Here is a 20,737-nt window from a genome sequence, read left to right as displayed (position 1 = left end):
AATATAGTACCAAGGACACATAAAAAAAATCTGATTCTTGAAATTGGGTAAGTGGAAACTTACATACTCAAATATGGCTTAAAAGATCAGGAAAACCCCGAAACTCAATTTTTAATGAAAAATACCTTCATATGCAGTCAAGTAGTTTTACGTTTAGCAGGCGCCAAATTTGAAAATAAGGAATGTATGTGAAAATAATTTAAAAAAATAAATAAAAAGAATAAATCGTCATGGAGAGTGGAAACTTCTAAAAGTGCAACTTTCTTTATTGCTTTAGCCAAAGACAAACACTTCCATAAATCTAAACTATGCAATAATGTAAATTATTAACATTATCAAGATCAAAAAATTCAAATTATTAGTTAATTGACTTACCTACAAAAATATCTTTTCAGAGAGACCATTTAGGCTATTCTACTCTGTTGTAATTTATCCTTTTAGTTGATTATTGAAATGTAAATAGAATCCTTATTTTCTTTTGTTCTAAAATTTTGCTTTTATTACTTAATTTTTACATATCTTGACTGACAACAGCGTTCAACATCGCGACTAAAAAACAAGGGGTGTATCATCCTATTGTTTGTTCGGTTACTCGCCGATCACCTGAAGATCAGGGTTACCAGGTTTTGGTCCATAAATGTGTCCCCTGAGCATCCAAAAATGTGTCCATCTTGAAATCTCAAAAACAGGAGGTTAATTTTTTCACCAGTTGTGTTATTGGCCAAAAAAAGCTTTTAAACTTCTTTCAAAGCGATCAGATAAAATCAAATATAATGAAAATGAAAAAAAAAATCTATATAAAACATTCATACAAATTGACTTAGTGTTAAAGCACAAAACTCATATGAATATGTAATTAACTTACTTTGGAGAAAATCTTTTACTTACGACATCTCTGGCAAAACCTAGATGCTCAAAAAAAAATCTGATATTTTTTAACCAAAATATATCTCCAGTTGGGAACTGTTCTATTTTATGTCAAACATGTACAAAATGTATCCAGTAGGCAGTTCTGCTGCAGATAAATTGGGCGTTCCAAACGTTGGTAAGACTTGTTCGTAAACAAGAGAAATTTCTACTCGCCTCTTTAAATTCAATTGTGGCAACAACGAAGAGGATTTACACACAAAGATTATGGGTGTATAACAACAAAAAAGAAAATCTTTAGAAAATCACGGTTTTCAGATGTGAATCTACTTAAGATAGGGCTAGGGAGCAAACGATGTTTTAATTTTAATGTCCTTGGTACTTCAATGGGATATAACATCATAAAAATAAAGACAAGATTTTCGGTAAACAATTTTTCTGTAAACAATGAATAGATTTTAGTCAACTTATTGTTAAGGAGGCCTTAGACGGTCAATCATTTTGATCAAAAGCTTCCGTCAATCGATTGACTCAAGCACGATTGACCGTCTAGGAACCTGTTTGACGCTTGAGTCAAGCGTTGACTGTGATTGATAGAAAGTTTGAATGACTCAATCATTTTTATCAAAAGCAGTGTTAGATTAGCTTTGGTCGAAATTGAAGGGCTGATTGAAGGCTCGATTGAGGATCAATTGAAGCACACGTCAATGGATTGACGGAAACTTCTGATCAAAATGATTGACCGTCTATGGCATCCTTTAGACAATAAGCTATGACAGAACTAAGAAATGCAACGATTGTTATTAAAAATTTCTTTAAAAATCTAACTGAATTCTTTTCAACTTGAAAAAACCAAGGATGGCGATAACAGACAAGCCCTAGCTATGAGTTCATCTAAACACAATGATATAGTCCAAAAAGTAATTTTTGGTAAAGAAGTTAACCAACATCATTTTAGTTAACCAGCATCAACGATTTCAAACAAAAAATTAATAGGCATAATGTTTGAAGACCCCACAATATAAATAAAGAGCATATTTTCGGTCACCAATTTTTTGCTAAGCAGTTAAAACAAAAAAATAAAGATATTTTCATCAACTTATTATTTACACACTATCACAAAACTAAAAAATATAACGTTGGAAAACACCCAATATATCCAAAAGCAGATTTTTTGATAAATAATTTTAACGAACCAGTTAAGACGGAAAGAAACATAATTAGCTTTTTATCAAGTTATTGTTGGACCCCATGACAAACACTAAAAAGAGCAATGATTTTTTTTATAACTTTGTTGGGCCATAAATTACCGGTTAAACAGAAATAACAATGATGCTGGAGGCATCAAAATATAGAAAAAAAATTTCAGCTAACTCATTAAAATTAAAATAACAAAAAAAAATTCTCCTAAGCTGACTAATATTTTGCGCAGCGCAGGTAACTATCTCCTGATTATCTGCCTTCAACGTGGCGCAATGCACGATTGGGGGCAAATAAATATGTGATAAAATTAAACAGCTTCAAACCAAATCTAGGTAGGATTTGAGTGACTTTTTGAACCAAATATAAAATTAGCGGCTTTGATTATTCCAGAATGACCTTTCAAGCCTTCTTCTTCAAGAGCAATCGCTGTAACACTAAGCACCACTACTTTTTGTCTGTCTTAGAAGAATGAGAAAAAAACAACATGGGTAAGTAAAAACATTTACTCTTTTTTCGTTTTAGTGTTCAGTTCTGGAAAAAAAAGCAGAAACAAAAGAAAACAGTCAAGATAAAACACATAACCTGCTTCTATTCAACTCAGAAGAAAATAGAAATAGTTAGCAAAGCAGAAACTGCACAAATGTTTAGAAAACACTACAAAAAAAACAGTAAAAAATTGGTTTTTCTTTGGTAAGAAATAACTAATCAACTAAAATCAAATCCTTTTTACAATAACTACGGCTAAAAAAATTTTCTTTGTTAATAATCTACTAGAGAAGACATTTTCTTTTTTTTTATGCTAATTACAGGCTTAAAAAGCCAAATGCCTCTTTGAGCAAGGAGTGTTGTAATACAATGTCCTGACAAAATACAAGAAAAAAAAATATAAGAACACAGAAAAACAACAACACTTAATAATCATAGGCAGCGCAATCGCGTTGCCTAAGTAAAGAACGATGTTGTCACAATGTATTATTTATTTATTTTTATATTTTTTTTTTGTTTTCCATACCAGGGCACTTCGTATCGAAGGAGTTGTCGTAGAGACTTCGAAAAGGGCATATGCGATTGGAAATTGGAGTGGCTAGTGCCCTCTTTAATAGTCAAAAGTGACTGGAATGCAACTAAAACCCCTTCCACGCCCACCATTTCCCCAAACCCATCAAATAAAAATTTTTAGATAGTCATTTTGTTCAACGCAGTTTAAAGCTTAGGACATTATACCTTTGAGAAGGACAGTCCCCCCACAGTCGTAAGGGCAAGGGTTATAAGTTATGCCCTGGGGGCATATAGGCTTTTATTGAAATCTTCGTCGTAGAAACTTGAAAAAGGGCTCATTCGATTTGAAATTCAAAGGTCTAGTACCCTTTTTAACAGTCGAAATTGATTTAAAGGCAACAAACCCCCCTTTCTCACCCATCTTTTCTCCAAAGACATCCAATCAAAATTTTTTGATAGCCAATTTGTTCAGCGTTGTTTATTTCCAGATTTAAATTATGTTTTTGAGGAGGATACTCCCCCACAGCCCTCTGGGCAAGGGTTGTAAGTTATGCCCTGGGTGCATATAAGGTTTTTATAGAACGCGTTGTCGTAGAACTTCAAAAAGGGCTCATTCGATAAGAAATTGAAACTGCTAGTGCCCTTTTTAATAGTCGAAAGTGATTGGAAGGCAATTAACACCCCTTCCACACCCACCATTTCCCCAAACACATCCAATCAAAATTTTGAGATAGCCATTTTGTTCCACGCAGTTTAAAGTACAGGAAATTATACTTTTAAGCAGGACACTCCCCCCACAATCTTCAGGGCAAGGGTAAAGTTATGCCCTGGGGGCATATAAGGTCTTTATTGAAATCTTTGTCGTAGGAACTTGAAAAAAGGCCTATTCGATTGGAAATTCAAAGGGCTAGTGCCCTTTTTAATAGTCGAAAGTGATGTGAGGGCAACTAACCCCCGTCTCACGCCCACCTTTTCCCCAAACACATCAAATCAAAATTTTGAGATACCCATTTTTTTCACGCAGTTTAAACTTCAGGAACTTATACCTTTGAGCAGGACACTCATCCACAGTCTTTAGGGCAAGGGTTATAAGTTATGCCCTGGGGTCATATAAAGTTTTTATTGAAATATTTGTCGTAGAAACTTGAAAGAGCTCTTTCGATTGGAAATTCAAAGGGCTAGTACCCTTTTAAATAGTCAAAAGTGATTTTAAGGCAACTAACCCCCCTCTCATCCCCATCTTTTACCCAAACACATCCAATCAAAATTTTTAGACAGCCATTTTATTTAACGTAGTTGAAATTTTTGGGAATTAGGTCTTTAAGGATGAAAACCCCTCCCCCCCACAACCCTCAGGGCAAGTAATTTATGCCCTGGGAGCATGTAAGGTTTTTATGGAAAGCGATGTTGTAAAAACACCAAAAAGGGCTCATTCAATTGGAAATTTTGAGATATCAAAATTTTGAGATATCCATTTTGTTCAACGTAGTCAAAAGTTCTGGAAATTAGGTCTTTTAGGATGATAACGCCCTCAAAGCCCTAAGTGCAAGGGCTTTAAGTTATGCCCTGGGGGCACATATGGTTTATATAGAAAGTTGTTGTAAAATTTCAAAAAGAGCTCATTTGTTTGGAAATTGAAATTGCCCTTTTTAATAGTCGAAAAAGAGTGGAGAGTAATTAACACCTCTCTCACGCCCACCATTTCCCCAAACTCATTCAATCAAAGTTTAGAGATAGCAATTTTGTTCAACGTAGTTGAAAGTTCTGGAATTTATGCATTAAGGGTGACAAACCCCCCAGAGCCTCCAGGGCAAAGGTTGTAAGTTATGCCCTGGGGGAGAATAAGCTTTTTATATATAGAGTTGTCGTAAAAAGTTCAAAAGGAGCTCATTCAATAGGAAATTGAGAGGGCTAGTGCCCTTTTTAATAGTCGAAAGTGATTGGAGGGTAACTAAACACCCTCTCACGCGCACCATTCCCCCAAACACATCCAACCAAAGTTTTCAGATAGCCATTTTGTTCAACGTAATAGAAAGTTCTGGAAATTAGGTCTTTGAGGATGAAAAATACAAATGAATGTGCATTGTCAGTTTAATATACATGTACTGGTATTTAGTAATCAAAATGTTAATATTATTTGATTTATTAAAGTTATAAAAGTAAAAACCATTTAAATTTTTTCAGTAAAGTGCAAATTATGTTCTGGCCTTGGGAAGGCATAGGGCGTTTTAAGCCCAATTTATGTTAATTTCTGCTCGTTTTGAGTTTGACTCGGTTATTTATTATAATTTCTGTTCGTTTTGGGTTTCATTTATTTATCGATACTGATTTGCGGTAGTTTCAAGGTTGGTAGATTATTTGATTTTATTGTTTGCTCATTCTTTGTTTGATGGAGTTCCTTACTTTTCTTTGAAAACCTTATTTTGTGGAAAAAGTTTTTTTAATTAATAACACAAAAGCAACAGAAATTGCTTAAACAGAAACAGATGTTGCTATAGAAGAGCTTCATTCAATTGTGATGTGTTTTATTTGCTAGTTTGCTCAAGGAGTAGTAATTGTATATATTTCTTTTATTTTTTCTTTTTATCCTTTTTTTATTTTAGATTTCTCCTCTTTCTTAAGTTGTTATGTTCTAGATTAATTCTTTCTCAACACCGATGTTACGCCTTGATGTATACACGCAAAATCTTCGCTAGATTTTCTTCTTTTTCTTACTAATGGCCAGAGCCATTCAAGGGGGGGGGGTCGAGCAAGCTGCCCCAAGCACTGCGCCACGTGCTTTCCCCATTTTGACCATATTTTTCACTTTGATTCGGTTTTTTCTTCTTACATTTGAGATGGGAGGAGATGCTGTAATTAATTTTGCACTGGGGACCACCAACCCTAGGAACGGTTCTGCCAATAGCCTTAAACCCTTTGTTTGTAAAGATCTTCTTCTTTGGTCTTGTCATGTGCTCGTTCGCCTTTACATCTTTACTAAGGTCTTTACTTATCTGTAAAGGTTTTCTTCCACCTCTAAAAATGGTCAAAAGAATATTGATAATAATCTCCCCGGTTTTCAAGCATTTCTTAGAAAACCCGTCGAAACCTCAAAACCCCCTAGGTATCCCAAAAAGTTATAAGGGCAATACAGAAACTTAAAATAAATTTCATCTCTTTTTACTTTTTCATTGCATCGCGTCTAATATAACAAAATCAATTTTACCGAAGGTAGACATTAGGTTTATTCGTGCATATAGAAAAAAGTATAATAAACAACTCATTTGACATCAAAGCGCCAGTCAACACAGCTCCACATGCTCCTCCTCCATAGGGAGGAGGAGCATCCTCTTCCATTCAGCTCCTCCTCCATTAAAGTGTCGCTCTTTAATTCCCTCTTACAAAGTTTCAATTCCATTAAATTCTTTGTTATAACCCCTCACCACCCCATATAAGGATAGCAAACTTTTTGCTTGGCACCACATGGACGGCAAAAAAACATGATTTTCAGACTCTAGCCTAGCCAAGTTTAACCTCCTTTCATTAAGCTATGTTTTTTCTATAGGCTTATTGTTTTATATACAGAGTGAAAAGAGCACCTGCAACAATACTTGGACAATTCTTCCGGAAAAAAATCCGGTATATCCTCCTCGAGTTTTCGAATCACCTAATATTCAGAGCCACAATTGACCATTGATATTACCGTGGCCTAAAATATTCTAGTCTTAGTTCTAAGGCTTTAAGTCCTCATATTTTGAATCACCTAAGTTTCAGAGCCGCAATTGACCATTGTTACTCCCCTGGTCTAAAATACTATAATCTTAGTTCGAAGGGCTTATCCCCCCCAACTTTTCGAAGCACCAAAGTTTCAGAGCCATAACTGATCATTGTCATAACCGTTGCCAAGAATATTTAAATCTTAGTTCGGAGGCTTTATCTCCTTATTCTTCCATACTTTTTTTTCTTCATAAAAACATCATTGGCTATTCTATTTTACAACTACACTGCATCTACCATCTATATACAACCCATATAAGTGAAATCACCTATTTGGTCGATTTTCTTATTACCCATCACCACCAATTCCCTTTTTTCTAGTCTAAACACTTTAGTCTTCTTAACTTCAATTTCCAGGCCTATGCTCGCCCGCTGAAGACTTTTCATCGAGGACATTCACATTATCTGCACGATCTAAGCATACGAATCTTTCACCATCCCATTTGATCATACCATATTCGCCTATAGACTTTACTCTGTTCCTTAGGGCAAAGTCCAGCACTTATTTAAACGGGGATCGAACACAACCTTGCTCAATTCAAGAAAAACTTTATTAAAGTTTAAGTTTATTTAGATCCAACCCAAATTTTCTGAAAGTAGATGGAATAATTTTTTTTCTGAATAGTTTTTTTTTTCATTTTTATATACTATAAAACAGTTACAGCTAGATTAGTATACAGAATAAACGCCAGTTTAAAAAATAAAAAACTTCTAATGTACATTTTTGCGAAATTGGCAATCTTATCTTGGGCCTAAAGCACATATACTTCTATTAAAATTTTATAATTAGCTTCGGATGCATCCTCTCCGGTTAAATGATAAACTTCACAAATTGTAACTGTTAGTCTAATCTCACCCTTAACTCTCGGAACTCTCTTCTCCAAAATTGAGTGAGTAAATTAGACGCATATGTGTTCAACGCATCCCACGCCTGCGCTGTTCGAACAGGGTTGAAATCCTCTTCTTTTTTCAATATGGTCTCATATAGTACATTGTTTGTAACAGGAAAATAGAATCTTCTTTCCAATGGTACTGAAGACAGGTAGTCTTTCATACATCCTAAAAAAGCTCTGAGCATTAATCTTACTAGTCATACCTGAAAACACGGGAGGAGTGTCCCCCATTATTAGTCAAAGGGACCCCACCCCTCTTTTAGTGGCCCAAAAATACACTTCTTTTGTTTGTTTTTCCACTCCTTCCACCAAAAATCCTCTAAAAGCCCGTTTCACCCGCGAATTGCAACTATGAGCCCTTGTATAAAAACTATTCTAATTTTTGTTATAAAAGCAGAATGACAAAAATTTGTAACATATTCTGAAGAGCTCTAGACCTTCAATACACACACGATATGTCTGGCATTGCCTAAAACACTGTACCCAGTTTTAAATCTTCGAATTCTTAAGGTCTTACTTCCCCTTAAAAACTAAAATTATCATTTTTCATTTGTGCATGAACTTGAAAAGGTTAAAAATCAGATTTAATGTCTCCAGTCTATCATTTACAAAATCGATCATGTTGGTCTGTCTTTCTACCAATCTGGGTTCTTACGAGCCTTAATTATGCTCTACTAATTAGAAGCATTGCCAGATATTTATTTTGGAGAGGATTTTCACTTCTTAAGAGCCTTAATTATGCTCTACTAATTAGAAGCATTGCCAGATATTTATTTTGGAGAGGATTTTCACTTCTTAAGAGCCTTAATTATGCTCTACTAATTAGAAGCATTGCCAGAAATTTATTTTGGAGACGTTTTTCACTTCTAACGAGCCTTAATTATGCTCTATTAATTAGAAGCATTGCCAGAAATTTATCTTGGAGAGGTTTTTCACTTCTTTAAGGGGAGACTATGGAAAACAGTTTTTGTTATAGGCCTAGAGAACTAACTGGAGGGACGGAAACATGTTGAGTAAACAATTTTTACTTTATAATATGCAGAATAATCACAGTTAACACACTTTGCATGCAGCTAACCTTTATCTTCGCTTACTTCAGTGTTTTTTTAATTTTTCTAAGAAATTCATCGATTTTTCGCAATATCTTTTATTTAATTTGATAAAGTCTGCTAATTGTCAACTCAGTTGACTTTAGCCTCCTCTATAAAAAAATTTTGTAGAGGGTGCTCTGTTTCAGAGATGAGTCAAAACTGAAGAAGAGCTATTAAAAAAAATGATAAATATATTAGAAAAATACTGTAATAAGTGAAAATAAAGGATAGATGCATGCAAAATGTGTTAACTATGATTATTCTGCAAATTATGAAGTTACAATTGTTTTCTTAACATGTTTCCATCTCTCCTGTCAATTCTCTAGGTTTATACCCATTTTTTGTATACGCATAATCAACAAGTATGAATTACTTTTACTTTTCCAAATGTAGAGAAATATTCAATTTGGGGCTCCTTGTGGATGTAAGAGAAATTTTGGCGAAATTTTCCCAATATCATATTATTCAACTGCTAAAAACACACAGAAATCTTAATAACAAGCTTTGTAACCTCTTTCATTTTTTGGTGAAGTTGTCATATATTATATATTGCAATGAACTCGGACATTGCCATAAAATACCTATTTCTGAAAACTAATTTAAATTATTAAAGGGAAATGTTAAAAATTTATGTGAAACATTTAAATTCAATCATTTTGATCAAAAGTGCCCGTCAATCAATTGACTCAAGCATGATTGACTGTTTAGGAACCTGTTTGACACTTAAGTCAAGCGCTGACGTTGATTGATAGAAAGTTCTAATAATCATTTTGATCAAAAGCAGTGTGTTAGATTAGCTTTGGTCACAATTGAAGGTTTGATTGAAGGTTGATTAAAGCACACGTCAATCAATTAACAGGAACTTTTGATCAAAATGATTGACCGTCTAGGGCCTCCTTTAGTCTTTGAATTACATAGGATTTAACCTTTAGCTCCTAAGCCATTAGCAGTCCTTAACCACTAGTTTAAGTCCACTAATATTTAGCCCTGTAACTACCCTCTAGTCTCTTTTAACAATATAATATTTAGTCCTTTAATTACCTTCTAGTCTTCTTTTGTAATCTAGCTTCAGTGGGCTTTCTTCCATATCCATGAGAGCCACATGAAGATGATCAATTTGGATCCAAAGCTTCTGAACATTGTCCACAAAATTCATTTTCTGTACCAGAAGCAAGAAAGTCAAAAGATATGTTATACCATAGCAGATGCAATTACTCCTAGAAATAATAGCACTGTTTAAAAAACAACAACAGTCTAATTCTATTAGAATAAAGATCATGATCTAGGAACAATTTATTTCTAGATTAATAATAATCATTAAGCCCCACCTCCTCCCCAGGGGTGGTCTAAGAAGGCTGAAGAGACTTCATTTAGACAAAAATCATGTAACAAAAAAAAAAAAACCTATATGCTACCAAAAAAAAACAACTATTTAGCCCATTGTAAAAGTTATTTTTGATTTGGGGCAAGGGAAAAGCTCAACAACTGCATATTAACTAAGTTGAAAAAAAATATATATTTGTATAGTTGCTGTGGCTTTCATGTTTGTTATTCCTTGCCTTACAAAATTCTCAAAAATAAAGGAAAAACTAGATTACTCTGCAAAGTAAGTGAAAGATCCTACTCCAGATCAAAAATGATAGTTTTACTGCTCAGACCATTTTTTTTTTGGGTGCATCAATGAGCAGGGTATCACTTTTCAGAAACAAGCCATATTCAAGCAGCAACAATGTTCATCAGAAACAAAGAACAAAAAAAAATATATCGAAAAGAAAAAAAAGCAAACAAGGGTGATTTTCATTAAGTTTTTATCATTGTATAAATTCTTGAAAGAAACCCCTTTTAAATCCCTCATTGAAATTTTCCTGTTCCACAACTTACAATGTAAGATTTTGCTATCTTCCGTTTAAGTTTTGGGTAAATTATTTGACACAAAACTTTGACTTACTTGTCTTAATACTCTTGTTTAGTAGGGTGACTAGCATAGAGAAAAAACGGTGACAGCATTGCGGTTTTCTCTATGTGGCCCAGTCCAGGACCAAGAATAGGGTATCATTAGAGTCAATATTTTGGTTTAAGAGACCTCAATTTAATACTTGGGCTTATCTAATGCGTGGTCTCCCTCAAGGACATGCTTCTTGTCAGGGTTGTTAGTGAGGGGCAGATTAGGTGGTCATACCACCTTAAGGAACGAGCTTCTAATTGAGCAGATATTCACCAGCTTGAAGGGCATAAGTATCTCAGTGTTGTGGACCTTGTCATGCCATTTGGAGCCTTTAGCTTGACACAGGTAACTAGTTTTAAAAGCATTGGCCTTTCTCTGTCCAAGTTATCTGCCATGTCTCAGAGGAGTAGAGCATGATGCTTGAGACTGTAGCAGCGTAAATTTGAGCTTTGGTACACTGACTAATTTGCAGGTTGATGAATACTGCACTCAAAAGTTGTCCAAATACAGAGTTTACCTTGGCTGATCTAATTTTGATTCCGTGTGCAATTTGAGGGTAAAATTAATCCAAGACATGTGAACTGCCTCCACTATGCAGTTTTTGGTGGTTGTCTAGTTCCTATCATAGTACCATTTTCACATTTTTATGATGTTTATTTTACAAGTCTCTGTTTTATTACATTTCACATATTTTATCATAGACTTTGTATTTAGTTAATATTTTAGATTTGAGGTTCAGTATTGTGGGCCAGTTACCATTTTCCCTATTTTGCAGCTCTATTCTATTTGTGTGACCCAAAAAACTTTTGTCTTCTTCTTTTTCTGTTGTTAATTCAAAATACTAATTCTGTTCAATATTTGTAAAATCCACTTTTCACATGCTTAAATTTTCTACATAACCATGCATTAATTGAATAGAGCATGGATTTGTATTTGGCTTAGCCTTTGATTGGTTTCTCAGTCATTGGCAGCAAAATAGCACTGCATAAGTAAAGAACAAAGTGGGCACTATGTACTATTCTATTTTTCTTCTGACCAAGGCACTTGGTATATAAAGCATTTTTGCAGAAGACCTCATTCGATTGGAAATTGAAAGCTCTAGTGCCCTTTTTATGAGTCAAAGATGATTGGAGGGCAACCTGCCCCTCACACTTCCATCAATTCCCCAAAAACATCCATTAAAAATTGACTAGTACTGTTAAGGCTAAGGGTATGAAGATGAAATTTTAGAGAATAAAGAGGGGAAATTTGAACTAAATCAAAACACACTATGTGCATGCAGATTGTTAAAAGGGTATTCCCAGGAATGGATCAAGGTATTAAATTGGAACTTTCAAAGAATGCTTAAAAGGGGAAGATCAGTTGACCATAAGCAAGTTTTGCATGCTAGTACAACTATTACAACTCCTGCTTCTGCAGCAAGTATTACCAAGACTGAGGATATTGAAGAGAAAATCTGAGGGAATGTTGAGGAAAAGTTGAACTAAATCAGAAAATAGTATGTGCATACAGATTGTCAAAAGCGCAGATCAACAATATCTTTGGAACAGGTTACTACATCAAGCAGAAATATACAGGGCATCATAAGTGGGATATTCTGCTGACCAAAAGGCAATAAGTGCATACTATGACAACTATTACTGTTACTACTACTACTAATACAACACTACTACTGCTCAAACTACTCTCACTACTAATATGATATTAGTACTATCAAGACTAAGGGTATGCAGGTGAAAATTTGAGAGAATATAGAGGGGAAACTTGAACTAAATAAAAAAAAAACACTGTGGGCATGCAGGTTGTCATAGGGGCATATCTCAGGAATGGATTAGAAAATTAAGTTCAAATTTCAGGGATTGGTTATAGATAAAGATAAATTGACCAAAAGGCAATATGTGCCTCCTGCTACCACTGCTACTTCTACTACTACTACAGATGAAAATTTCAGTAAGTGTTGAGGGAGAATGTTCAATTGATCAAAAGGCAACATGTTAATACTACTGCTGATAATAATGCTAGTGTTATTACTGTTAATACCACTACTAGTCCTCCTATTACTATTACTGTTATTACAACTATTGGTATGTGTATGAAGTTAAAATATTTAAGGAATATCAAGGAGGAAGTTGAACTGAATCCATTGTTGTGAACATTATTAGTCTGCATGGCAATATCAACAGTTTAAATACTTTGTTTCACTTCAAATTCTAATTGAATAGTTTACTATAAAACCAACTTCAGTAATACAAGAATGGTACACAGAAGTAATACAAAGAAGGCACACAAAAATGGATTGTTGGACAACAGAAGTTGCGTTTTTATCCCATATTTACTGAGCCTTTGATTCTGTTTTCCCAGTCTTTGAACCAGGCCTTTCTAAACCAAGCAGTTTATTAGAATGTGCTTAGAATTTGTGTTACATATTATATATACCTTAGATATATGTTATATATAATATATATTCCTGGTAATCTATTTGGTCTGCACAGTCAATTGAATACACTACAAAGAATTAATAGGGATTATATATTAGATTCTACCTGTAATTAAGGATTAGATAAATTAGATAATTTATTATTTCTGGCGGACACAGGATTCGTCCTATCGCTAGCAAGTGCGATTTAAGGTAATTTAAGGTAATGAAATATAAAGCAAATCAACTTAGTTAAACAAAGGTTTAAAGTCAATGCCACAGATATTTTTTCTGCAAGAATTAGGGAGTATTATTGCAAAGCACCATTATTCAGGCTAAATTGAAATGTAGGGAGATAAAAATTAATTTGTGCCCCATACCCCTTTCTATATTTATTTTTGAAAATTCATTGAGAAAAAGACAATTTGAGACTTAAAATCCATAATTTTAGGCATCTGCCCTGCTTTCTGGTAACATGACCAATGTAGTTGGAATTGGTTTTAATGGAAGTAGTAACACGTCCAGTTTGTACAAGGGCACTGAAGCAGAGATTAAGCAATATCCACTTGCTATTTGCACACATTGTGCTTTGCATTGATCAAATCTTGCCCTGGTGAGGACAGCCCTTGGACATAGGGCTGAAATATTCATTCAAATTATCTTCACTGTCTTGCAAAAAGATTTCCCAATTTTTCTTTGTACTTGTGTTGTTTGGTGAAAACCTCCAGACCAAACTTGATTCATACCCTATATGGATACTTGTCATATGTGTTGTGTTGTTTTTTTTCCTCTTCCTCCATACAAACTGAGTCATTAGCTTTGGCATTGAAATCCTTTTTGATGCTTCAGAAAAAGCAAAGGCTCCTTCACTTTTGCAACACACAGTAGGATGAAAGTCATAATAGTGTTTTCACTTTTTTGGAGCTTTCCCTGCTGTTGTTGGAGTACTAGAGAGCTTTGTTGACAATGAGTTGAGTTCAGGTCTAATAGCAAAAGCCAACTCCATATTAGCACCCATAATCAAGTTCTACTTCACATTCTCTTTGATTCTTGTTGGAAAAGAAAGTTCAATTCTAATTTCAACTTTTGTTTCTCTGCAAAACAAAAATTTAGATCTATTTACCAATTGCAAACATATCAATCTATGCAAGTCTGAATTAAAAGAGCTAATAGAACCAGATTTTCCTTCTATTTATAGAAAAGCAACCTATACACCTGAAAATGTTGGGACACTTACCTCAATAGCAAGATGCCATCATAGTTCATTCTCCTTTTCACACTTCTCTTTTTTAGAAGTTTTGTGTTTTCCCCATACCTCTAGCAGCTATGTGAAGAACTCAAAATGAGATTTCTCAACAACCAAACTATAGCATTTCACATCCAACTTCTGCTCCCTTGTTTTATTGTTGATGTTGTATTATCCAAAGTTGAACTAAGCTGCAAAAGCAGCTATGTTTCTCTGAGACTAATCTCTTTGCTGTGCTGCCTGTTTGGCAAATCAAATGGAGGTCTAAAGGCAAGTCTCATTGTCCTGGTAAAGTATCTAAAACTCTTGGTGAGTCCAACAACCTCTTTTCCAACTGTACATTCCCTGTTGATTGTATTCTACACCCTCTCCAATACCAATGCATCTACAGTGTGGTCATTTAGCATGCTAAAGCAGTTTAAAACAACTTCACTTGGCAAATAGAAACCAATTCAAATACAAACCTATAAAACCAACAGACTTCACATAGACTAGGGCTATAGCCACCCTCAACAGGTGCAAGGGGAATGAGATGCACATGCAAGGGTTGCAATAGATAGCCTAGGGTCAGATATCTAGTAGTCAGACAGCTAATCACTACTTCAATAGTTAAATAACTGTAAATTTATATTATACCACCTATAAAACTGGATTGTTTTACTATTGAATTTTTGGTACTTATCTGTTTTAGCAACCCCACTCAAAAATTATGTTGTGTAAAACTTGAGAATAAACCAGCTTCATCAGTCTGTGTTAAGGAACAATCAGCTTATTCTCAGTGGAAAACAAGTGGTAAGTGACAGAATGCACTAGACCTATATATTTTGGGCTATATATTTGCACGTTAGGGGGGGGGTAAAATATTTGGACAGTGTGAAGTTAGAAAACAATTCTTGCTTCATAATATGCAGAATAATTTAACACATTTTGCATGCAGACCCACTATAGTTTACCCTCACCCCCCTAATCCCCAAATTTGTTTCAAAAGTATTATATTTTCATTACATTTTGATATTTTTCATTAGCAATAGCCTAATTTGACTTCTTGAGTGGGGTTGCTGATAACAGATAAGCACCAAACAAATTTTCAACTTTTCTTAATAATTAAGTGATTAGCTTGAATATTCAAAAAATATACAACTCTTATAATTCTAATTTTACTGATTCAACCTTACTAATGTTTTACAGATTAATGCTTGCAATAGCAAATCCTAATCTTGGACATATGCTTAAAACTTGAGCCTAATCATGTAAAATGCTTGCTTAATCTTAGATACTAGGTCTTAAGGTTAAAACAAAGTATGAAGCATTTTGATGCAGAATAGTTATATTTAGCATAAATATGCTAGGCTGTAAGAGTAGCCTAATTATTAGGCTAGCTAAATTTAATTGTTGGAAAACAGAGTTCCACAATTGTATTCAACCAATCCCAAATAGTCTGTCCCAACTTTTGGTAAAATTCTACTTTAGCTACTTTTGGCTATCTTGGAAAGGAGTTTGGTTAGGAAAATGAAACTTTCAGGGATAGATCCACAGGCTAAAGTATGTCCCGGGAAGGTATTTTGAGGTACCTACCTCCACTCCTTCTCCCTCTAGAGGGTCCTGACCTTTGATGACCTTTAAAAATATGTGTGTTATAAAAGTGAAACCTTGTAAAATAGATCTTCTGCTTAAAATGCAGTCCAACAAAATTGTTTTCAGCCTCACAACTTTGCTCAATCCTGATTTATATTTATATATGCAAATACATTTCCTAAATTTTGAAAATTAACATTGATATGGCTTAAAATACTACTCAATTAACAGAAATTGCCTTTTCAGAACTAAATCCAGGGAAAAAGAATCTTATAACTGAAAATTAAGGTAAAATGTTGTTTTGTCAAAATTTCAATAGGTATAGACCTGTCATGTAGGCAAATTTCAGGATCCTCTAGAGAGAGAAGGAGAGGAGATAATTACTTCAAAATACCTTCCCAGGACATATTTTAGCCTGTAGACCCATCCCTGAAAGTTTCATTTTCCCAACCTCACCCCTTTCCAGGATAGGTAAAAGTAACTAAAGTAGAATTTTACCCAACTTTTAACCAATCCCACATGTTTAAACATATATATACCATGTCCAAAATTAGGGCCATGTTCTCTGTTTAGGAAGGATAGGCCTATTGTCTTTGTCCATCCTTCTCTAGGCATATACTGGAAAATACATTTCAATCAAGGAATTTTTCTGGGATTATGCACTGGCTGTGGGTCTATTCCTAGCCTATAGCCTAGGCTAGTTGACACTAAGAGATGAAATTGACACTTTCCTCTACACTTGTTAGACCTATAGCCTAGATCCATTTTAGAAATCTTTATTGAGTATCCATAATTTCTAAAAGTGCTATAGGGGGAATATTTGGGATTGAACACATGAGATCTCCTTCCTGGTACCTACCTTGGGCTGCAGACAGGATAACATAGGGCTTACATTCAAGAGTTTTTTTTTGTACAAGACTATTTGATAAGCTAGGCTAATTCAAAACATGGTATAACCAATATCTTAGATATTTATCCCAAAAACAACTCATTACTTGTGAATTCATGCAAACTTTTATCAAAAGTATTTTTCCTCAATCCTGATTATTTTTAGCTTTTTTCAAGCATTTTTAAAGTTTATACAGTTTTTAGCGCTATCTTTAAAATAATGCAAAAAGCTGACTATTCATTTCATATTCCAAATATTAAGACAATCATAAAACAAATAAAAAGATTTTTCAGAGTCTAAAATAAAAAGTCTTTCAGAAAGACTTTTTTTCCTTCAACATCACCACAAACATAATACTAGCTTTAGTTTTTTCTTTCTCCTTTACAATTGTGAAGGAACATGATACTCTTGGTAAACATATAACAAACATAATGACACAAACCAAAAGGAAATTAAGAAACGAGGGAACTGGACGGCTTGTGGAAAGTCTGAGTACTGGAGCTTTTTGTTTCCCACAATTTAAGGCCTAAAGGTTGTTCGGGACCCATACGGCTCTTCCTACCCGCTCGCGCTCTTTCCTGTGCTGGAGAACTCTATGCGTAAACTAACTCAAACAATATAATTATCCATGAGAAAATTATCAATATTTTATACAGACACCGTTCATCTCCTACGTTATAGGTTCAATACCATACTCAATTTTTGACCGGATAAACCTTTTATAAAAATCAAGCGAGACTGTTGGTGAGCCAACCCGTTTTGTAATTGCTAAACGTTTTAAAAGAACTAGCATTTCCATGCAGTATCTTTTTTTTAACAGAATCAATTTGGTTTTGCATGTCAAACCACGGTCGAAATGGGTACAAAAAAGTTTGGGACAAGGGTTGTAATCAATTTCATTGCCTTTAATCGTATTTTTTTTTTTTTTTTTTTTGGTGGGGGGCGGGGATCCTATTTTATATAATTTAGTTACCTTAGTCTTTGAGGCTGATACCAGGATAGAATAAGCCATAGAAAAACTCTATAGCTCTTTCATCATTTCGTTTAATTCGGCTGCTATATAATTTTTATGAACCCAGAGCTTCAAATCAGAGGACCATCTACAAACTCTGCTTTGCTGGTATTTTCAGAGCTGAACCTCGATTCCGATAAGTGGGCAAACGATAGCGATACAAAAATACCGCCCTTTGTGCGATATTTACAAAACTAAAGATCATAGTCAGGTGCAGTGTCAACTGCAATTTATCAATCGTTGCATGATTTACCTCAACTTAGTTCGTTCGATTTTCCTGCTGAAAAGAAGGAAACAATTGAGGATTAAAATAGCTCAGGAAAATTATTATTTTTTTACTCTTAATGGTAAAATGTTATTTTGAAAACTAACTTGCAGGAATTTTTGAAAAGAGCTAGAAACTCTTCAAAATGGACGTCAGTTTTGCTGTGATGTCCTTTTCAAGATATCTTAGGCTCTTTTTAATGATAACAATGAAATTTGGTGCCGTTTTTGTAAATGGGCACCGAAAACTGGAACATTTTTCAAGATCGAACTGCTGCCGTTTTCTTTGCAATTTGGTGCCGATTTAGAAAAATAGGTGCCAAAAACCGCTACCTGTGTCCGGCCCTCAAAAACCTTAAAATACATCTCCTTCATTGGATAGAACCCCATCTTAAGAGATATAATCTTAAAAGAGTACACAAAAGTCATAACCAGAAGACGTCCTCTTCTGTCTTCTCAAGAGATCAAACAGTTCTAGATTTAAGACTAAAGGACCGGACACACGTATCTTTTTTTCACCAATTTCAGCAGTTCAGTGGGCAATTGATAACAGTGCAAAAACAGTGTCTTTTGCTCAAGACTTCCATCATGGACACCGATAGTCTCTGCAAATACTACAATATCTCTCGCAACTAAGCAAAATTCTTTCTAATTAATAATGAAAACTACATACCTTTTGTAAAAAAAAAATCCAAAATGCTTGAAAATTTGCTAGATTAGCGGAAGATAGGCTGTGTACTGTATCAATTTTTGTTTCAAAATGTGCCGATAGCGCTGCATTGCATTACATTTGGGGAAAAAAAGAAGAAAAACCATTATGCTGAGGAAATACCATGAGAATGAAGTTATTTTTCTAAAATTCTTTAGGTTGTGTTAATATCTTTCGCTTTATTTTCTTTTGATGATCAAGATGAAATTCGGTTCCGTTTTTGCAAATCGTCACCGAGTACTAAGATAGCTCAAGATCAAACGATATCCATTCAGAGTTATATTTAACATTGATTGATAAATATAGGAGTCAACTAATATTTCAATAATATTCTTACTCTTCAGAAGGCTCTGTGAAAAACCCAGAGGTACTGTCCGCGTAAATTAATTATTCCTAATATACTGTTGACATCCGAAGAATTTCCAAAAAAAATCCAATTTATTCCTAATGCCATTAACTCAATAAAAAAAACGATCTTATTACATTACTATGTTATGTGTATTTTGATTGCCAGAAATCTCTTGATTTTTCACAAAAAAGTTCATACATATAAGATTGGAAAAGAGGGTACCACCAACCTCATGCCAGGGCACTAACCCTCTAAAATTAAAATATTTCAAAAATCTAAATCAAACATTTTTTTGGAAGATTTGATTAATAGAAGCTTTGATAGAAATGTGGTATCTTATCCCAAGATAAATCCTTGATTGTTTTGGAAAACTATTTGGACATAATATATAAAAAATCAAATAAGCCAAGCAGTCAGAAATTGAACATGATGGGTGCGTTCTATATCCATTTATATGGACCATTTTGATGGACTTTACCCTAAGGAGCATAGCAAATGCAAATGTTTAATGGTTGTCTTTTTATGTAAATAGTTTTGCCATTGGTTTTTTGTTGTTTTTCTTAGTTATTGAAGCATTGATGTGTTGTTTTGTTTTGTTTCCATTTTCTCTCTACTCCATTTTTACTTTTTTGTATTGTTCAACATGGGTAATAAAAATCGTTCATTCATAATCAAATGCGGAAGTAAAGCTTTCCTACACTCAGATTAGGCTGGTGATTCAAGTATCTTAGATGAAAATATTAGCAAAATAAATGAACTAAACAGAGATTTTGTGAATTAAAAGTGCAAGAAGAGGTTTGAAATTAACGTCAAGAAGAATAAATCGCTAATATTAGGAATAAGTGAAGGTGAAGAGGAGGTGCTGAGTAACAAGAAAATCAATCAAGTCGACAGCTTCACTTATTTAGGTATTATTATTAGTAAAGACGGTGGGTGCAGTGAATATGTTAAAAGTAGAATAGCCAAGGCCCAGGTTTTTTTTTACAGTTGAAATTTTTTTGGAAAAATAGAAAGATAAGCCCACGAACCAAGGTTAGAAAATCGGAAGCTATAGTGATGACAGTGGTAAAGTATGGCTCTGTAGCGTGGGCGCTCCTATAAATGACAGAATAGTTGCTACATGTTTTCTAGAGAAATTATCTAAGGATATTTTTTTTGTACCTAACTGACAGACCGTATCTCAAATAGTAACTGTAGGAAAAATGTGGTTCAGTGCCCTTTTCTAGAGCTATAATGAGAGAAAGGTTGAAATGGCTAGGACACGTTCTGTGGATTAAGGATGAAAGATTGCCAAAGATTGTCCGTGTCAGCCAATCGTCTAGGGCCAAGCCAAATAGCGGGTAGTCCCGGAATAGGATGGTAGGATGTCTTAAAAAAGATTTAAGGGAAACAGATATTACTTGGGAGGGTGTAAAAAGGGGCCTTTGAATAGATTGGGAAGGAGGAGAAGCGTGAGTAGCTGTATTGGCCTCAGGTGGCTTGGTAATGCAGTGAGTTGTTAGTAGTAGCAGGACTGGTAGAAC

The 20,737-nt window shown here is 34.4% G+C and overlaps 1 protein-coding gene across 2 annotated transcripts in view; it reads right to left on the bottom strand.

Moving 5' to 3' along the window:
• tamo (PUB and ZnF_RBZ domain-containing protein tamozhennic) overlaps window positions 1-20,737 on the bottom strand; it is a 47,999-nt gene that overhangs the window by 13,711 nt on the left and 13,551 nt on the right. Inside the window, exons 1-3 of one of the 2 annotated variants that reach the window (XM_089105492.1) lie at window positions 16,987-17,061; window positions 9,851-10,026; window positions 7,682-7,884 (exon numbers count right to left, since the gene is read on the bottom strand). In XM_089105492.1, coding sequence (XP_088961618.1) covers window positions 7,682-7,884; window positions 9,851-9,965 — 318 coding nt within the window. In that variant the 5' untranslated portion in view covers window positions 9,966-10,026; window positions 16,987-17,061. Of the gene's footprint in view, window positions 1-7,681; window positions 7,885-9,850; window positions 10,027-16,986; window positions 17,062-20,737 lie in introns of those variants that run through there. The other variant, XM_089105493.1, reaches the window with a different exon arrangement.

This window comes from Artemia sp. Qi Xiang Cuo, chromosome 19, assembly GCF_049724085.1.
Source record: "Artemia sp. Qi Xiang Cuo chromosome 19, ASM4972408v1, whole genome shotgun sequence".
Classification (NCBI taxonomy): Eukaryota; Metazoa; Arthropoda; class Branchiopoda; order Anostraca; family Artemiidae; genus Artemia; species Artemia sp. Qi Xiang Cuo.
Note: the sequence above shows the minus strand (reverse complement) of the source record. Positions and strands in the feature narration are given on the sequence as shown.